At 38.4% G+C, this 19,444-nt stretch overlaps 2 protein-coding genes across 2 annotated transcripts; both read left to right on the forward strand.

Moving 5' to 3' along the window:
* FH (fumarate hydratase) lies at nt 1-7,994 on the forward strand. The gene is made up of 7 exons (XM_017813197.1): nt 1-303; nt 1,107-1,289; nt 2,248-2,413; nt 4,202-4,405; nt 5,020-5,147; nt 7,073-7,226; nt 7,787-7,994. Exons 1-7 carry the CDS (start codon nt 199-201, stop codon nt 7,927-7,929), a joined length of 1,083 nt encoding a protein of 360 aa, XP_017668686.1. The 5' UTR covers nt 1-198; the 3' UTR covers nt 7,930-7,994.
* A 750-nt stretch (nt 7,995-8,744) lies between these two features.
* CHMP5 (charged multivesicular body protein 5) lies at nt 8,745-19,224 on the forward strand. The gene is made up of 8 exons (XM_017813202.1): nt 8,745-8,904; nt 13,789-13,893; nt 14,637-14,683; nt 16,254-16,347; nt 16,428-16,499; nt 17,535-17,643; nt 18,028-18,140; nt 18,628-19,224. Exons 1-8 carry the CDS (start codon nt 8,836-8,838, stop codon nt 18,676-18,678), a joined length of 660 nt encoding a protein of 219 aa, XP_017668691.1. The 5' UTR covers nt 8,745-8,835; the 3' UTR covers nt 18,679-19,224.
* Nucleotides 19,225-19,444: the final 220 nt, after the last annotated feature.

The raw sequence follows: 19,444 nt of genomic DNA on the forward strand, positions 1-19,444 counted from the left end.
AATTGTTATATGTAGATTTAAAAATGCAATAGAGAGCATGATTTTAATTATAGCTATAAAATATTAAGGTTTATGCTTTTACTTTATTTTCTCATAGAATAACTTTTCTCTCTTTTTCCATTATAGGTAGCTGAAGGAAAATTAAATGATCACTTCCCATTGGTAGTGTGGCAGACTGGGTCTGGAACTCAAACCAATATGAATGTCAACGAAGTCATCAGCAACAGAGCCATTGAGATAATGGGGGGCACCCTGGGGAGCAAAAAGCCAGTACATCCGAATGACCATGTTAACAAAAGCCAGGTTGTTATACTTGTATTATACTTCTTTGAACTTCAGAAGTTTTGGGTTTTTGAATTTTGAGTTCTCTTATAGCCACTGTTTAAATTTAAAAAAAAAAAAAAAGTAGTTTTGGGTACAGCTTTGGCAACAATTTTCAGTTTTTTTCAGTTTAAATGAACTTTAAGATGTTTGTCAGTGACAGTATGAGCTGTTGAGATTAAAAACTTTGAACTCATTCGTGACAGAAAAATTCACACATAATGAATGGGCAGAGGTGGCCTTATGACAATGACTATTCCTGCAGCCTTAAAAGAACTTAAATATAGATCCAGTTTCTAAATGTTGGATCATGGTAGACGTTTTTATTCTACTTCCTTCTTAAACTTCAGCTGATCTGAACAAAATACTAAGGCACTGACTTGGTTGTTTCCCTTCCTGATCTTTTTTGCTTACTCAGTATCCAGTGAACTATGAATTTAACATTATCAAAGCAACACATAGGTGTTTTAAAGTCACCTACAATTCCTTTAAAATCATCCATCCGTTTTACCTGTCTCTCATAACTACTGTAGTAATTATTTTTCTTTTTTTTTGTCTCAGTGTTGTTGTGAACAATTTATATTCAGTTTAACTTTCTTAAGGTATAGTTATAAAAAGTTGATTTATCAGTAAGACTCTGGCCTTGTGGAACAGTCCTAAGTTGCTTACTCTTAGTTTAGTTTCTAATTGTTTTTAAAATAAAGAGAAGAAAGCCATACATGCACATCTTACAGCAACAGTGGTGAGAAAAACTTGTAAATAAATTTCTTGAACTTTCTTCACAGAGTTCAAATGACACTTTCCCAACAGCAATGCATATTGCTGCTGCCCAGGAGGTTAATGAGGTGTTGTTACCTGGACTGAAGAAGCTACAGAATGCACTTGAAGGGAAATCCAAGGAGTTTTCCCAAATCATAAAAATAGGGCGCACTCATACGCAAGATGCTGTTCCACTTACACTTGGACAGGTAAAAAAAAAAATAAAATTAGGCATTTCTTTGGACAATTCTTGTAAATGTACTGGAGGATACTGAGGCCAACTTGAGAACGCCTGAATTAAGTTGATAGTTTAAGAGAAATTATAGGCTGAATCTCAGTTTGAGTATTTTCAGTCTATGCTGGAGTTTGCTGAATATGCTGTACTCTAATAACTGGGTCATAAATTTTCTTAACTTTTTGCATATGTGTTTTACTTCTAACACTATTAAGATATAAATGATTGTTAAATGATGTTTTGTTACCAAATAACACAACGCGACTTTTCAGTTACGCTGGCGTTGCAAGGAAGAGGTAATTGCAGTCTGTAATCTGTAAACTTATGTAAATGAGGTTTTGCCAACAAACAAAACTACTAGGTATTTTGAATGAAAAGCTTAGATATATGATCCTCTGTGTATGTGTGTGTGTATGTGTGTATAAATATAAAAGATGGCAAATCTTATATTGTCAAGAATGGCTTATATTACAATAATTTGGTAATGAACTAAAGTGAATTGATATCCAGGTAAAGTTTGTGGTTTTTTCTCTAAGAATGCACAGGTGGGTTTTACTAAACTAAAGTCAAGTGAACAAAGCCCAAGATCCATTTCTTTATTTGTACTTGGAGAACATTAGTTCAGTCTTGGAGCTGTTTTAATGTGGATTCAGATCCTACTAAGTACACGCCTGAGATAAAAGGCATTATGTATAATTTTATTTTATGTATTCAGATTGGTTTTATGTATAATTGTTTGTTGTGTGGGAACAGTCATCTAATATTTCCATACTTTTACTGACAACATGCTAAGATGGAGCATTTGGGTAAAATTCAGTGCTTGCATGTTTTTTAAAAAATAAGTCAAATCATGTAAAAAATCTAAATGATTCTAGGTGTTTATTCTTGGTTATTGTCTTTGTTCCTTTATCTTGTCCTCCTTTCTTTCAAAGGAATTTAGTGGTTATGTGCAACAAATTAAATATGGTGTGGCTAGGATTGAATCAACCATGCCAAGAGTATATCAGCTGGCAGCTGGGGGGACTGCAGTTGGCACAGGATTAAACACAAGAATTGGCTTTGCTGAGAAAGTTGCTGCTAAAGTGGCTGAACTGACAGGTGAGGAATGATATTTTGGAGTTACCAGTAAAGCGGTATGTGTAACACACAGTCAAATTCAAACTAAATCTTTCTGTTTCCTTACCTCTAATAAGCTCGAATTGTATTTTTATTTTAACATGATACTTTCTGTTAATGCTATTTGTTATATGCCTTCTACTTCAGATTTTTCTTGCAGTGTATTTTTGTAATTATACTCGGTGGATTGAAAGTGACTGAAATTATGGTGTTTTTCTGAGCAAGGCTCATTGAATATGGATACAGTTTCAGACTTCTATTATTAGCCCAACTATAATGCTTCTGTCTTGATCTTTGCTCCTCTGGCTTTCTTAATTTATAGTGACTCAGCACAAAAGAAGGGAAAAAAAGCTCCCAAAGCCACTCTGGTTTTTTCATGTGAAAGAGTAAAGGTTAGCTTTCTAATTCTTTCAATGCTGTCTTGATAGATCTTAAAACTTAATTTACAATGATATTGAGTTTTTTGATCTGTAAACCAGATCTTGTGTCACAATACAAGGTTTTAAAATGCCCCCAAAATAAACATGCACATCCGTCATTTACATTTGCCGTAAAATCTAAAATTGCTTATCAACAGTATTTTGTTTTTAATGGACCTATTATTCACTGTCTTGCAGAGGGTCAATACTTTCTTGTACCCTGAGAGGGAAGAAGTAACTTCTTGTAAACAACAGCTGCTAGGAGTAGTACAGGCATGTTTTGGTGGTGTTATGAAGCTCTCCATCGCGGTGCTCTTTAGGTGTCCTAATGGCAGGTTGTACGAGTTTAAAACGAGTAGGGCAGACTCTTGAAGATCCATATGTTCTTATAGAGGATGTTTATTGGCCAGGACAAGAGGAAAAGTTTGGTTGGATCTCTGCAACTGAGAAGGCAGCTGTGCAATTCAGAAGCTCATGCAGATTGGGTGGGGTTTGGTGTTGTTTGTCAGGAGCTGCCAAACACAAGAAATTAGGGAGGTTATGCTGCTCTTCTTTGAATGGGTGATGAAAGCTCAGATCAGTAGTTCTGTGGGGCAGGAGTCCAGCCCACAGTCAGTCCCTAATGATATCTGTTCCCGCAGCATTCTGCTCGACTTTCCTTCCAGGGCAAAGTCCTGAAGAAACGTTTTTCATTACGGAACCTAGGCTTAAATCTTCAGGCATTTAATTAACATAAACAGAGCTGTTACTTCCATTGCTGCTGTGCTTTTGCTGTTGGCAGGCATTCTCCTAAGTCTGAATCAGCTTTCACATGTTCTGAGTGGTGTATTGTTTGCTTCCAGTGCTGGTACTCAGGTGCATCTTTTTCCTTTAAATAGCTAATTCCATTGTGATTACTTCTTATTTACCTTAATGCCTGCATTTACCTTAATGCTGCAAAACCATCTATTTTTATAACTGAGGGAACCCATCAAAGCAACTAACAATCTGAATTATCTAACTTGATTTACTGGAAGAAATACATAAGTTTGGGCTAAATTCTGAAAGATTTTTGACATTCACAAAATACTGTGATGAAAAGCAATATAACACAGAATGAAAACTTGACATTTGTGCCTTTGTTGTTGGTAGATGCTAAAATTTCATATTCTTCTGTATTTTAATGACTTTTATTGTGTCTTTTGTATTGACTTTGTTTAAGAACTAAGTGAAGTAAGCTGTAGAGAAGAGAGGTGATGTTATAGTGTTATTAATTTTTATTTTTTATTAAGCTAATCATGTGTTCCATTAGCTGGTTTATGTCTGCAAGGAAGTGCCTCACTGGTTTAATACTTCCCCCTCCTCCATGTAGGTTTGCCTTTTGTCACTGCTCCAAATAAGTTTGAAGCGCTTGCAGCCCATGATGCTCTAGTTGAACTCAGTGGAGCCATGAACACGGTGGCCTGTAGTCTGATGAAAATAGCTAATGATATTCGTTTCCTGGGTTCTGGACCACGCTCTGGACTTGGAGAACTCATCCTGCCTGAAAATGAACCAGGAAGCAGCATCATGCCAGGTACAGAGAAAGCAGAGAGAATTATTACCTGTTTCTTTTGGTTTGGACCACTGTCTCTTAACAAGTGTTTACCAAACAGCATCCTGATGATCCTGATGGGTCACTTCCTGCTCAGTATATCCTATGATTCTGTGATCACAAATGTCAGTAAGTCCATGATTCAATCCTTCTGTCAATTCTTATCTATTATACCAGAATTTGCATTTATAAAAATACCTGCTTGCACAGCTGTATGTTGGTAAGTAAGGTCATATACTCCTGACTATTAAGAACCATGGTAATGAACAGCTGCTTAGCTCATGCACAGTTGATCAAGCTTTTGAAGTGTTGGTAGATTGCTAAAGCAGCCAGAGCTGTTCTAAAAATCCTAGCTGAAATACTGGAATAGTCTTTACAGTCAATCTAATGTCATTTATGGAAATAGTTTTTCTTCTGTGGTGCACAGAAGTTAGTAAGACTTGTTACCTCTTAAAAATCATTTTCTATTCAATGTGATTTGGTAGATGAGGAAACCATTGGTTTCTGACTGGTGATGGTTGGTTGGTTGGTTGGTTGGTTGGTTGGTTTTTTTCCTTCCTTCTTTCGTAACCTTTTTCTCTCTCTTTCATAACCAGGAAAAGTGAACCCTACCCAGTGTGAAGCTGTAACGATGGTGGCAGCCCAAGTTATGGGAAACCATGTTGCTGTTACTGTAGGAGGAAGCAATGGACACTTTGAACTAAATGTCTTTAAGCCCATGATGGTAAGTTCATGAAATTTTAAACATCTAGGACTTTTTCAGTGATTGTTTGTATAGTCAGATAATTCGTGGGCAGAAAAACCCTCAGTGAAAAATTGGTCAATACAAGCACCAGAGAAGCTAATAAATTGTGGGAACAAATTTTATTATTTTGTATGGCAAGCCCTTGTTATTTTGACAGGGAGCTGAGAATCTTTTTTACGTGAAACTATCTTATGCAAATAAGCTTCTACCTTAACGATGTATGTGTATCATCAGCCTAAGGAAGTAAGCAGCGACACAAAACGAGGCAAGATTTTTGTACAAAGCCACAGCAAATTTGGTATTTTAGCTAAAAACAAGGATTTTTATTTTTTTTTAGCAGCTATTTGTTACTCATTTCCTACTGCTGAATACCAAGGGGTTACATGCTTTTTGCAAGTGAGGCATGTAAAATTGTAAATGATTAGCCTTAGACTTCAGTATTTAAAATAATGTCTGCCTTCTACAGTGTGAGCAGGATATACCAAGATACATGCTGCTGCTTTTGTATATTTAATTTTAAAAAGTCAAGCTAGTGGAGTGTTACAAATCACCTTGAACTGAAATTTGTATGGTTTGACAAGAAGTCTTAATTCTTATTTTTTCCTTTGGAGTATCTACATTGGGTTTGTTTGGGGCTTTTTTCTTGGTTTTTTTTATGCCTTAAAACTGAGAAGGTAAACTAAACAGAGGAGAAATTGAGGACAAGAATATAAACAAAAGCACCAAATCAGAAGATTGTGGAGAACTGTATATAAGATGTTGAAAGAATGGCATAGAGGCTAAGGTGGGGTGATCCTTTTAAAAGAATTAAGGTGACTTTTAGAGAAGATACTAAATAGAAATAAAAAGAAAGTTTTTGAGGTTTTGTTGCCTTGTTAAAAATAAGAGGCACAAAAGAAGCAGCATGTAATTTTTCTGCACAGCCTGTACTGACTGATGCTGCATTTTTATTATGCTTGTTAGAAATGATCGAAAGAAAATTTATATTTTACAATAAAAGCATTTTTTGATCTCTTCATTACTGTCTGCTTAGGGTAATTTTTTCTCTGCCAATCTGAATATATTTATTCTAAGCATATAGCACCTGGTTTTGAAGAGGAAAAAAAAATTATATCGAACAGCCAAGAGGTGTACCTGTCAGAAGATGAATTTAATAGAAACAGTCACCTCTCCAAAAAAAAAAAAAAAAAGAGGTGGCATGTTATGAATCATCAAAGAAGACAACTAGTGCCAGACATTATTGTCCTTAATATTTTTAGATATGTTCTTGTAATTGGTACCTGAGGGGGAAAATTACAACAAATCAAATGCCTTCTTGTATTTTTTACTTGGTTATTTGTGAATGAGTATAACAAAATGATTACACATACTGTGCTTGTTTTTACGCAGGAATTCTGCTTCTCACAGATTCATTTAAATAGGAATGCAAAAGGAGGAGGTTGCACTATTTACTGTACTGCTGTTAAGAGGTTGGAAGGGAACTTAAAGATCATCTAGTCCCAACCCCTGCTGCCATGGGCAGGGAAATCTCTGACCAGACCAGATCGCTCAAGGCCTTATCCAACCTGGCCTTGAACACTGCCAGGGTTGGGGCATTCACAACCTCCCTGGGCAACCTGTTCCAGTATCTCACCACCTTCACAGTAAAGAATTTCTTCCTAACATCTAGCATAAATTTCCCCTCTTTCAGTTTGTACCCATTACTCCTTGTCCTATCACTACAATTCCTGATGAAGAGTCCCTCTCTGGCTTTCCTGTAGACCACCTTCAGATACTGGAAGGAAAATAGCCTGTTAAATAATTTGATATTGAAAGGGGGACACTGGTTATGAACAAATGTGCCAGAATGTGCAACTAGTAATATCTGAATGAAGTAATTGGTGTTTCCTTCTTTGTCTTGTTAGATTAAAAATGTTTTAAACTCTGCAAGACTTCTTGGAGATGTGTGTGTTTCTTTCACTGACAACTGTGTAGTAGGAATTCAAGCCAATACGGACAGGATCAACAAACTGATGAATGAATCTTTGATGTTGGTAACAGCACTGAACCCACATATAGGTAGGTTTAAGGCTCAGAAAGTTCTGAAAACATTATACTGAAATATTTTGTGGCAACATTATTTTTCACATGCTATCCGTATTGTCACGATGTTTAGGAGACCAAGTCATGGCTCAGGTCAAAAGTTAATTTACTTCAACATCACCAATTGCTGTTACTGTTGCAGATGTTGTGTCCTTGCAGTGGCCATACCAGTGCATTAGAAAAATAACTCTGATTAGAATCAGAAGGGGATTGGGAGAATTTGTGAACCTGTTCTCCTGAACTGACCGCTAATAATGATAAGTGAAAGATTATGTTATGAGATTATTTTTTTTTAAAGGAGAAGGTCCATAAATCTTTGATCTAAGTAAATTAAGACCAGGATAACAGAATTTACCTTCACTTTAAATAAGGAGTTAGTGTAAACATTTGGTGTGCATTTACTGCAAATTGAGTTAAACAGTAATAGCAGTGCCTGGCAAATAATTCTCCAAAGACCAAGTGTCCCACTTTTCTCTCACTTCTAATGAATCATTGAAATTGCGAATGGCTAACTTGTTGCTTTTGTTTTGTTACAGGATATGATAAAGCAGCTAAGATTGCCAAAACTGCTCACAAAGAGGGGACAACGTTAAAAGAAGCTGCTATAAAGCTGGGGTTCCTTACGTCAGACCAGTTTGATCAGTGGGTGAAGCCTAAAGATATGTTAGGTCCTCAGTAACTCCTGTACAAAATAAAAAAAGTGTTCTTAATATAAAAAAATAAAACAAATATGATATCACAGAATTAATTAGGTTGGAAAAGACCTCTGAGATTATCAAGTCCAACCTATGACCCACCACCATCCCGGCAACTGGACCATGGCAGCAAGTCCCACATCCAGCTGGGCTGTCCATTCCCATGTCTAATCACACTTTCAGTGAAGAAATTCTTCCTGATGTCCACCCTAAACCTCCCCTAGTGTAGCTTAAGACTATGTCCTGTTGTCCAGTCACTAGTTGCCTGGGAGAACAGGCTGACGCCCACTGGCTACAACCTCATTTAAGGGGGTTGAAGAGAGTGACAATGTCTCCTCTGAGCTTACTTTTCTCCATTTTAAAAACCCCCAGCTCCCTCAGCTGTTCCTCATAGGACATGCACTCCAGATCCTTTATCAGTTCTGTTGCCCTTCTCTGGACCTGCTCCAGCACCTCAATGTCCTTCCTAAACTGAGGGGCCCAGAACTGGACGCAGAACTTGACATGTGGCCTCCCCAGTGCTGAGCGTAGGGGGACAGTCACTTTTGTGACTGTTTTCATGGCGTTTGTAACAGACCAGATCAAATGACCTTACGGGGATGATTCTACACTTCGAGCAGGCGGTGCAAGCCCAGCAGGTCGTTACACGGGGTGCGCTGAGGGAGAAAAGCGGCTCCGTGTGCGGAACATCGGCGCTTCCGTGCGGCCCCGAGGGCCACCGGCACCCAGCGGAGGGGGGCGGGAGCTCAGGGATGCGCCGCCGGGAGAGCGCTTCCTGCTTCCCGCGGCCCTCCTTCCGCGGGGTGGAGCCGGCCGTGAGGTTCCGGGTCGGCGGGGAACGCTGTTGCCGCCGCTGCCGCTGCCGGGAGCGATTCCGAAGCACCGCCGCCATGAACCGCTTCTTCGGCAAGGCGAAGCCGAAGGCGCCCCCGCCCAGCCTCACCGACTGCATCGGGACGGTGAGTGCCCGCCCCGGGGCACTCGGCAGGGGCCGGAGCCGCCTGGGCGCTGCGCGGCCCGGCCGCCGCCTCGGGAGGGGCGGGAGCGGCGGGGGGGCCGTGTGACGGCACCTGTGCACAGGCGTGTCTGGGTGTGTGGGGACACGGCCGGCGTGGGCACTGCGTGTGTGTCCCTGGGAAATGTATGTGTGTCGTAGAACCTCGGAATGGGCTCGGTGGGAAGGGACCTTGAAGATCATCCAGTTCCAACCCCCCTGCCGTAGGCAGGGACACCTTCAGTTGAAGGCTCGGAGCCTTGTCCCACCTGGCCTTGAACGCTGTCCTTCAGTGTGCACAGATACACGGCTACGTTTTGGTGCAGCGCGTTTGTACATATATATATATATATATGTATATATATATATATACATCATCATCATCATCATGGCTGGGCTTCGCGAACGAAGATTTGGGAAGGCTCTATCCACATTTGCTGCAGGCACGTTGATGGCTTAAGAGGCCAATACATGACAGACATATCCGATTCCAAAAGGCACAACAGAAAGACTCCTTAGATGGTGTATTCTGCAATACACGGTTCTTTCTGCGCTGCCTTTTTTCTTCGAGAGTGATCCTGCGTGTGTTCTCAAAGGAGACAGCTGCGTTATAGATGGTGTGTCTCCAGGCCTCCCGATTGGAGGCCAGAGTAGACCAGCTATGGTGATCAATATGGCCAAGGCTGAGATGTTGTTTCAGGGAGTCCTTGTATCTTTATATATACATACATACACGTATTTTAGCGTGAACCTGTGCCTGTACACTGGTGTGTACCTTTGTATGTGTGTACACCTATGCCTGTGGTTTTTTCCCGTGCGTAGAAGCACATCCCATAAGCAGTCGCACACGATGTGCATGTAAGGCATGGCTCTCCTTACATCCTCATGGATATTTTCAGTATTGCTATCTGAGGACTTCCCTCCTCTGATTCCACTAGCTAAACTCCTGCCATGCCAAGTTGTGGCAAGGCAGGGGCAGGAGCAAGAAAACCAGTCTCTCTGTCCAATACAGAAGGTGGGAGGGTGGAAGGGCAGTTCCCTCTTGTGGTGAATTGTTCTAATGAAGAGTGTTCTGTCTCTTTTGGTGAGTAGGATTGCTGTAGGGTTGCTGCCAAAGGTGTGTGCAGATGGACAGATAAACAAGGTCAAGATAACCAAGTAAGAAATGATGAGGAAACGCACGGCAGAACACTTTATAACTGTTGTAATCTTGGCCTGCCTGAAAAGATGATTAAGGAAAACATTTAAGAAGATTTGTCTTGTAATTTCATAGTCTTTTTTTGACTTTAAAGCTTTTGAAGAAAACTGTAGGATGTTTTTGCAGCTCCTTCTGTTGTAAGCTACTTTTAAAAGGTTAAAAAAGAACACAGAGATCGTATTTGTGTCAGTAGTCAACAAAGTCCAGTGAAAGGTCAGTAACCGTGGGGGTATAAATGGATGTTAATTAAGCATTGTCACTGGAACCTGACAACAAAACCTTCTGTGGAAAATCACAGTTTTCCTCACAGAAGATTTATTTTGCTACCCAGTGAAGAGACTCTCTAAGTAAAATACCTAATTAATATTTGTCAGTGCTACCTACACAAGCCTACACATTGGCTTCTTGTGTGTGCCACTGGGTGTTACAGGGAGAGAAGTGGTCATAGTGTTTTTCCGGTACCTTATTTTACTGGCAGAGAATCTGTATTGCTTTTTAGCAGTATTAAACCCAAACATAAGTCCAAGTATGTTTAGTTAGAACAATGAATAAACTATCTGATTGAAAATCAGGATTAGCTTTCCCATTATTGCCAGTAAACACTTTGGTGGATGGCTTGAACTCCAAAATACATCTGAGATACTGTTGTTAATACTTAAATTTGTCATTTTGGCAGTATCAGCTGAAGACCAGGAAACTTTGTTTTCCTCACAACCACCAACTCCTGTATTAGTCTGTTAGATTTTTCATGCTGATTTTGCCAGTTCCAAGTTAATGTCTGTTTTCTAATGTTGCAGCAAATCAAAAGACAATTTAGATATGCCTGCAGGTTGTTTTCTACTAAAGAGCTTGGTCAATCCCATTGGATTTTTGGGATTCATCAAAGTGTAATTTAAACAGCTGTAAATTTTAGGATTTTTTCCAAAATCTGCTGAATGCAGTTTTGATCTTCTTCTTGTTGTTTGTAATTGCATTGTCTGAAAATTTGACTATGCAAGACAGCAGGTTAACTGAAAAGCAGAGTTTCAGGTTTATTTTAGGTATGTGATGACTTTGGCAACCAGTGATGAGTTACAGAGTGGTTTTTAAAACATGAAATCAAGAGCCTGTGTTGGTCAGCTGTTGAAAGATGAAGGGCTGGCTGCAAACATACCTGTTAAGGGTGTGTCATCCCAGGAAGTCTATAAACCACCCTGTTTCGATGCCTCTCAATTTCTGTGGATGAAATTAAAATTTAAGACATCTCTGTATACTAGTAAACATGGGTAATATGCTTCCTTTTACAAGTTTGAAGCTTATGAATTAACTTTTTGTGCCAAGTTATATGCAGTAATCTACCTGATTTGTGAAAGACTCGCTGTATTTTCAGTTCATTTTCACTATAGTGAAGTCTCTAGTATAGCTTCTGCTAAAGAACTACAGATGTGATTAGATTTTTTTTTCTTAAATTACATGTGAATTATTGTTGAAGAGAGTTGTATGAGATATTAAAAAACGTGTACTGTTTCTTTACCATGTTAAATTTGGTGGTTTGGAGGCTCAAGTAATGTCAGTTCTGTGGTATTTTCTGTCTTAGACACATTTTGCTCTACCTTTTGAAAGAGTCAAATTATTTTGGGAAATCTCTTACCATGCTACTTCAGTGGTAATTAGCCATTAAATGGCAGTTAGGAAATTTTGTATGCGGTGACTAACAATTTATATTCATAGTGAACATTTGGTAAAAATGTGGACAACTCTTAGGCAGTAATCGTGCCTGTGTTTTGGATGTTTTTTCCTGTGTAGGCCAGTTTAGATATCTGAAATTCATTGCACTTAATGGCAGGATTTTTTATGCTTGCTGTCAGGGCACAGTCAGATGACTCAAAGTTATCACGAGACTAGTAGGAGGAAGGATGCATCAGGAAGTGTGGCATTAGTAGTGTTTTTACTTTTTCTTCTTTGAAAAAAATACTCCAAACCTAGGGTTTTTCAGAGTAGTAAACAGAAAACATAGGAACAAAAGTTGTGACAACAGTGTTAAAATTCGGGGTCACTTTCTTTTGTGTAGATTGGGACCCTTCTAATATGTAGCAATGAAATATAGCTGGGTGTGCCTTATTTGTGAATAGTATACAGCAGCTGTTCAAGTCCTAATACACAGTCTAATTTTCTTCAGGATAGATTAGATCCATTCTCCCCTCTTCTGTCCAGTCTCATTTTTAAAAGCTGAGGTCCCATGTAATGTGTGTGTGAAATTTTTATGTAGTTAATCGATGTAGGAGGCTCTCTCTCAGTTTCCTGCTAGTACTTCTTAAAAGAATCATTATATAATAAACCAAATAACTGTTTTTCCCCTATGGAGGCTGACCTCAAAGATGCATTTAGCTGATGAAGATCTTGAGGAGGTGCTATGCTTTGAACATAGAAGAGTTTTAAAATCACTAATATCTCTCTTTCTTGCTATTAATAAAATATTTGGCATAATAGAAAGCTTAATACAAATTTTTCAATGCCAGCTGTGCCCAGGCACTTCACTGTCTTGTGTGAAGGGATCATATCAAACGTTCCACTCAGGATGCCTCTGGCAAATGCATGTTGCTGCCATAGAGCACAGTTTTTGAAGGGTCATTGAAACACCAGAATGAAAATCCACATAATTGTATGTGCTTAGCCACAGCATTAGCAAGTCAGAATTGTAAATTTGCACTGATGTCTCCTGCTATAATTGGAATGTCATTGTATTCTAATCCCTAGAGGGGCTCCTTGGAATGAGAAGTGAATAAGCTTTATCCTGTTGTTTCCAGAGAAATGCTGTGATAGTCAGTTCATGTTAAGAAGGCTTTTTATGAATTTGTGTATGCTGTTTGAATTACCTATACCCATTCTCGGTTATGTAATTGTCATCTTTAACCCTCTTATGGTGAAGGATTAAAATATTTCCCTAATGACAGCCCTGTGGTATGCACTGCACTGTTAGGGTTGGCTGCTGGGGGTCTCTTACTGAGCTATGAAACTACTGTTGGGATTTAGAGCAAAAGCACAGTAAGAATTCAGAGTAGCTACCAGGTCAAAGTGCTGTGTCCTGGGACCCTTTGTGGGAACTGATAGGAACAGCATCTCTCTCTGACAAAGCAGTTAGGCACCTTTGAAAAACTGTTTAAGTCTGGGCTTCTTAGATGTAACCTGTAATCCAGATATCATTCTGAAGGATTAATGTTCTCTGCCCACCAAAAATAAACCCCAAGCCTTGCTGAACACGCACCTTTCACTTTTGCATCACCCCCTGATCTGCTACCACGGTACACTTATACATTTTTCCATTCCAGTTTAGTCCCTGGCACTGTGTTGTTATTAGAAATTGTTGCATGGAGACATTACTTGAGTGGGTTTGCAAGGGAGCATCTCAAAATGATGAGAACATGTTACAATAGCAGAGCTTCCTGTAACCTCAAGTGTGTTGCTTCTTGTGCTCCTTGTACAAGTTGTTTCACTTGATTCTGGTTTCGGATTCTCTGCAAAATCTAGACTTCACTTGTTTATAAAACCACTGAGCGAAGAAACAATTCAGTTAGAAACATATTGAAACTGAGGCTGTCATTTTGTTGTCCAATACCTGAATAAAACCTTAATGAAAGTTGTTTTGTTTGTTTTCCCCGTCATATATTAAAGGTGGATAGCAGAGCTGAGTCAATTGACAAGAAAATCGCTAGGCTTGATGCAGAACTAGTGAAGTATAAGGATCAAATGAAGAAGATGAGAGAGGGACCTGCAAAGGTAAGAATCTTCTGTGGGCTTTAAGCATGAGAGGATGTGACTCACACTTCATGTCATGTAGTGGAGTGATTTAGCCAGTTCATCAGGTTCTTAGAAATGCATCTTGCCCTGCAGATGAGATATAAGATCCTGCAAGATTATTTTTATTAGACATGCGTCTTTGAACAGTGTTTTCATTAGTTTTTATTTCTTCTAAAGTGTCATGTAATTCCTCAGTCAGAAGTAACTTGCTTGCCTTGTTCCTTGTATTAATTAAGTCTGACAGAGAGTCTGTTTTGTTCATCAGCCAAAACCAAAAGGTCTGCACTATGCCTAAAGGGAGCAGGACAACCCATTTTTAAAGGGAATGAACTTGCAATACAAGATGTATCCAATAATAAACATAACTGATACAAACAGTATTGTTAAAACAGCACCTGTTGCAATATTACTTGATGCTGACCATTAAAATGTGTTAATGAAAGATGGCTCGGATGGACTAAGCTTGATTTTGTATTCTTTTTATTGAAAACATAATTCAAAAGCCTGGAATTGGAAGTATTTTCTATTAGAAGCTTCGTGTACTCACCTGTTTGGTTAATCATTAATGCAGGACAAACGCTAAATGTGACTATTGCTAAACTCCTGGCACTAGTAACTGAGGAATCTTTTAGAAAACATAAATCTAATGCATTATGTTTAAACAGTATAATCAAGTGTAAAGTTAGATGTTTTTCGTAATGTAACAATATTGTGTCTTTCAGAATACAGTAAAGCAGAAAGCACTGAGAGTGTTAAAGCAGAAGCGAATGTAAGTTGAAGCCTTTCTTAGCTTGTGATTAATAAAAGCCTTTTTTCTTTAAGGAGGGGTGGCACACTTTCATTTCTCTTTCCACTACTCTTCTGAGCATTCTTTAAAGAAAAATGCCTTTAAAGAACAAACCTTTCAGAAGCATCTTCTTACAGATTTTGCATCAGCATTTAAATCTCAGTCTGTAAATTTGTATTGGTACAAGGTGCCTGAAATCTGCTCATTAGTGTAGCTGTGTTTGGCTCCTAAACATTCTGAGAGATTGCCTCATTTTGTATTATTAATTGGTTACTGTAAATTGTGTACTTGAAGACCTTGCTCTGGTTTATTGGAAATTTACCTGTTCTCTGGGGACACCCTTGAGGACTTGAGCAGATGTAGCGAAGGTAATTGTGTTTATGCAAATAAACCAAAATGGACAGGCTGGGTGATCATGTGCTCTGGTCTTGTCTAGTGTACTGTCTTGAAAAGTATCTTGAACAGAGCCAAAGAAAAGATGTCAGAACAAAGCAAGTATTCGGGAATGTTTCATTGCAATATCTTACAGTCAATGAACTGCAAATCTTAGATGCTATCTGAGCCAAAGCCAAAGCTTGTGTCATCTTGTATTTCATGTCCTTCAGATAAATTGTACCTTTATAGATTTACTCAATTACTTGTTAAGTATTTGTGAACTCTTACCATACAAAATATCATATGGCAAGGAATGCAGTAGTTTAGTTAGATGTTGTGAGGAGGGCTTGATTTTGTGGTTTAGGTTTTGATTTTTTTTTTTCTGTATTTTGACTGTGCTGCCTGTTAATTTTCCTTGCTAGTTGTTCCTCTGTTTACAGTTACCAGGCCCCTTATAATAGGCTATTGTCATATCCCTCAGTCGTCTCTTTTCCCTCTTGTTGAACAGTAATGCATTTAGCTATTAGTTGTCCAGAAGATTGTGTATTTGGATCATCCTTGTCTTGCAGACCTCCCACTTTGGATGTTTGAAGGACTCATTGTTCATTTTTATGCTTTTGTTCTTTTGCTTAACTTGACGTAGTTTACATTCTTGATTTAATACAAGTTTACCTTGGAGAAGGATGGTTTCTTGATTTTTAAAATCTCCCTTTTGTATTTGGTTAGCCTTAATGGTTTCCTTTTGGTACCCTATCCTCCCCCTCCTCCCTGCCCTGCAAAGCTCCAGTGCAGAGCCATTGTGGTTTGGATAACCTGGCAACTCTTCCATTCTGCTTAGAGCATTAGTGAGCATGGCATGCATGTCAAGCTTATGGTGATTAAACTCCTCCTGTATGCTCACCTACTCCTAGGCAAATTTGGTGTTGCTGTCAGTTAAAACAGAAGCTTAGTTCAGGAATTGCTTTGTCAGCTTCAAATAAACAGAAATGCATAATGGCTAGATTCTTATGAAGCTGTTTATTCTGCAGTTGTTTATAATAAATGAAAAACACCCCAAATCTGTTCCTATGTTTAGAATACTTCTGCTGATTTTTCAATTTTTTAAAAAAAATTAAGAATGTTTGTGGTAATAATTAGTGTGGTGTTTTAAAGCCATTATTTGTATTGTTTTTAACAGGTATGAACAACAGAGGGATAATCTGTCACAGCAGTCTTTTAATATGGAACAAGCTAATTACACTATTCAGGCACTGAAGGATACAAAGACAACGGTACCAGTTTATTAATCTCACACTTGTTTAATTTGTGTGTGCTACATCAGATACAAGCATGTGGTCTGGCTCTCTTTTAGGTGGATGCAATGAAACTGGGGGTGAAAGAAATGAAGAAAGCGTACAAGCAAGTCAAGATTGATCAAATTGAGGTGAGCTTCTATAGTTAAATGATTAAAGAACAGAAATAATGTACTGAAATAGTGGTGAGTGGACTATTAACTTGAAGGTTAATAGTCCACTATTCCTGACTATTTTAGTTGGCTTTTTTTATGGGACCACCATTGTAATTCCTTCCTGATTTTTCTGGTACTGTGTAATCAGTTGTTGGCCTTATTGTACTGCTTATTGTTTCCTTGCTGAGCTAATCTTTGAACTTTCCCTTCTCTCCCTTCCTCTCCTCTGCACTTCAGCATAAATGTTAGTGGATACTTCCTGCTATGGCTTTTTTTGTCCTTTTTGTTTTCCCCCATGCAGATTAGTCCTTTACTCCCCCAGTTTAAGAAAGTGCCTGATTAAAAAGAACAAAACCTAAAAGCAAAAAAACACCAATCAAACAAAAAAATGTAATTTCAAGAAATCAGCAAGGCCTGGCCCTGACTTCAGACAATGTATAACCCCCCTGATAAGATCATTAAATATAATTTCAAAAATGCTGCACTTAGCTCTTATCCAATGCCAGTGCTGAATTCCTTCAAGTTCTCTTTCCTATGCAGTTATGTGGCCTGCATTGTAAACCTTTAGGCAACTATTGTCTCCTTGCTTGTACTCAAGTACAGTGCCCATAAGTGTGCTAAAGTATCTTCTAAATTTTGCTGTGGCACAACTTAGCTTAGTGCTTATTTTCCAGATGGTAGATTTAATTTGTCTAGATTTCATACCTTTTCTGCTTTTCAAGATAATGGTGGACTGGCTAATTTATTAGAGGTTTTTAGTTTTCCCTGAAGAATACTTCAAACAAAAGGATTTTGCAGAGATGTTTCAAGGTTCCTCTTTTTCTATCTCATACATTATAATTTTAATAGTAGTTAAAGCCACATTAGCACTGAATGCATGTGCCTTGACTTGTATTAATGCTGCTTCAAAAAAATGGCTTATGCATTAAAAGAATTGAGTGCTTTGTATGTTGGAATTACTAAACAGAATTTGATTAAATATGGACCAATTGAAATTGATTGTTGCTTCAGGACATACAAGATCAGTTGGAGGATATGATGGAAGAAGCCAATGAAGTCCAGGAGGCACTGAGTCGTAGCTATGGAACACCAGATATTGATGAAGATGATTTGGAAGCAGGTGAGGAAAGGAGAGGATGATTTTTTATATTCCTAAATGTAAAAATCATCATACTGTCATACAGTGAGGTTTAATTTGATAAGTCAAATGCTTTAAATGTATTTTTTTAAAATTGTTTTTTTTTAAACATTAAATCTGCATTTCCTTTAAGAGCAGTAACAAGAGCATGAGACAAACATGAGGTACTCACCAATGGAATGCTGCAGGGCAGGGAAAGAGGTTCTCTCTAGTGTGTATGTGTGTGTGTATTTCTGACCGATGACTAATGCTAAATAAGTCTGAATGTAAGCATTCAGTATGAACTGTGTTTCTTTGTAAGAGCAGCTTTTCTTTTGCAAAAGGAATTCCTTGCATAATTTTTCAACCAGCATAATTCACTTTCAGAACTGGATGCGTTAGGTGATGAGCTTTTAGCTGATGAAGACAATTCCTACTTAGATGAAGCCGCATCTGCACCAGCAATCCCAGAGGTCACTCCTACAGACACAAAAAACAAAGTGAGTCCTTTGCTTTTTAAAAGTGAATTCCATTTTTGTTTGTTTGTTTTGAATTAATCACATTTGTGTTGGTTACTTTATATTTGGGACCATTAATATTTTGAACAAAGAAGTGTGCTTAATGTTTTATGTATTTTGAATACTACATATGACAGAATACAGGTACAGGAATGCTCTTAATTATATTTAAAGAAAATAACTAAAATGGCATTTTGTAATTCCTATCAAACATTTTCAGTCTGCAAGTATAATTTAAGTGTACTGTTACAACTCTAGTAATAGTTATTCTTAAAACCGTAAGAAAAATCTTCTCTATGTTTGCTTTTGGGGCTTTAATAGAGCTCCATATGGAGGAAGTATACTTTGATTCCAGCTGTCACACAGTGACAAATGCAGATATAGAAACTTTATAGAAATGGTAAGGAAACATTTGTGAAACGTTCTGGTTGGTAGAGAGTTGTTAACCCATTCTTCTTCTTTCTTACAGGATGGTGTATTGGTGGATGAATTTGGATTGCCAAAGATCCCTGCAACATAAATGTTTCAAAAGCACAATGGATATAATGAACTATACTTTACAAATTGTTTTCTTTTTTTAAATCCTGGAGAGCTTGTCCTTCCAGTGTAACCTTAATATCACTACATCCTAGAATGCAATATGAATGGCTGGTGGTGTTCTTTCTTTGAAGAAAGTTGTTCTGCTACTGACTTTTCTGTTAATGGAAAACTCGTCACAATTCCCTTCGGTGGAAGCAGTCAGTCTTACAGGTTTTGATTTCCGTGTCTAATGGACAAAGTAAAATGTGAAGAGTAGTGGTGGCTGTTGATAGCTGAGGTTTATTTTGACTTTGTATTATGTTTCTCTTTCTTGAGACTAAGACTGTACGTTGCTGCTTACTCTCTGTAAAATAGCTCCCTTATTACTATGCTTATTTGATAAAAGAACTCAACGCAATTTTTAAACTACTGCAGTCTCGAGACTTTTATGCGATTGTACTTGTAACCTTTCAGAAAACTGTACCAAATCGGGTCGTCGTTAACTTTATGTATTCTATGGAGACATAAAACCACGTAGATTAGCAGATCCCTCTGTGTGGTGTTTTTGGTAACTGATTTGGTCTTTCACACGGGGCGGGGGCAGGTTATCAGCGCAGTGTGTGGCACGAGCACAGGATTTGCCAGAGGCGGGGCCTGGATCTGGTCCCAGAAGCATCTAGGGTAGCAAAAAAACCCGTCCCGTTTACGGCCGGGTTGTCCCGGCCGTGCCCTTGCTACTTGGGAGGTGGGAAGCAATAACAGCGCCC

The sequence above is a fragment of the Lepidothrix coronata genome, unplaced genomic scaffold (assembly GCF_001604755.1).
Source record: "Lepidothrix coronata isolate B3197 unplaced genomic scaffold, Lepidothrix_coronata-1.0 Scaffold40, whole genome shotgun sequence".
Classification (NCBI taxonomy): domain Eukaryota; kingdom Metazoa; phylum Chordata; class Aves; order Passeriformes; family Pipridae; genus Lepidothrix; species Lepidothrix coronata.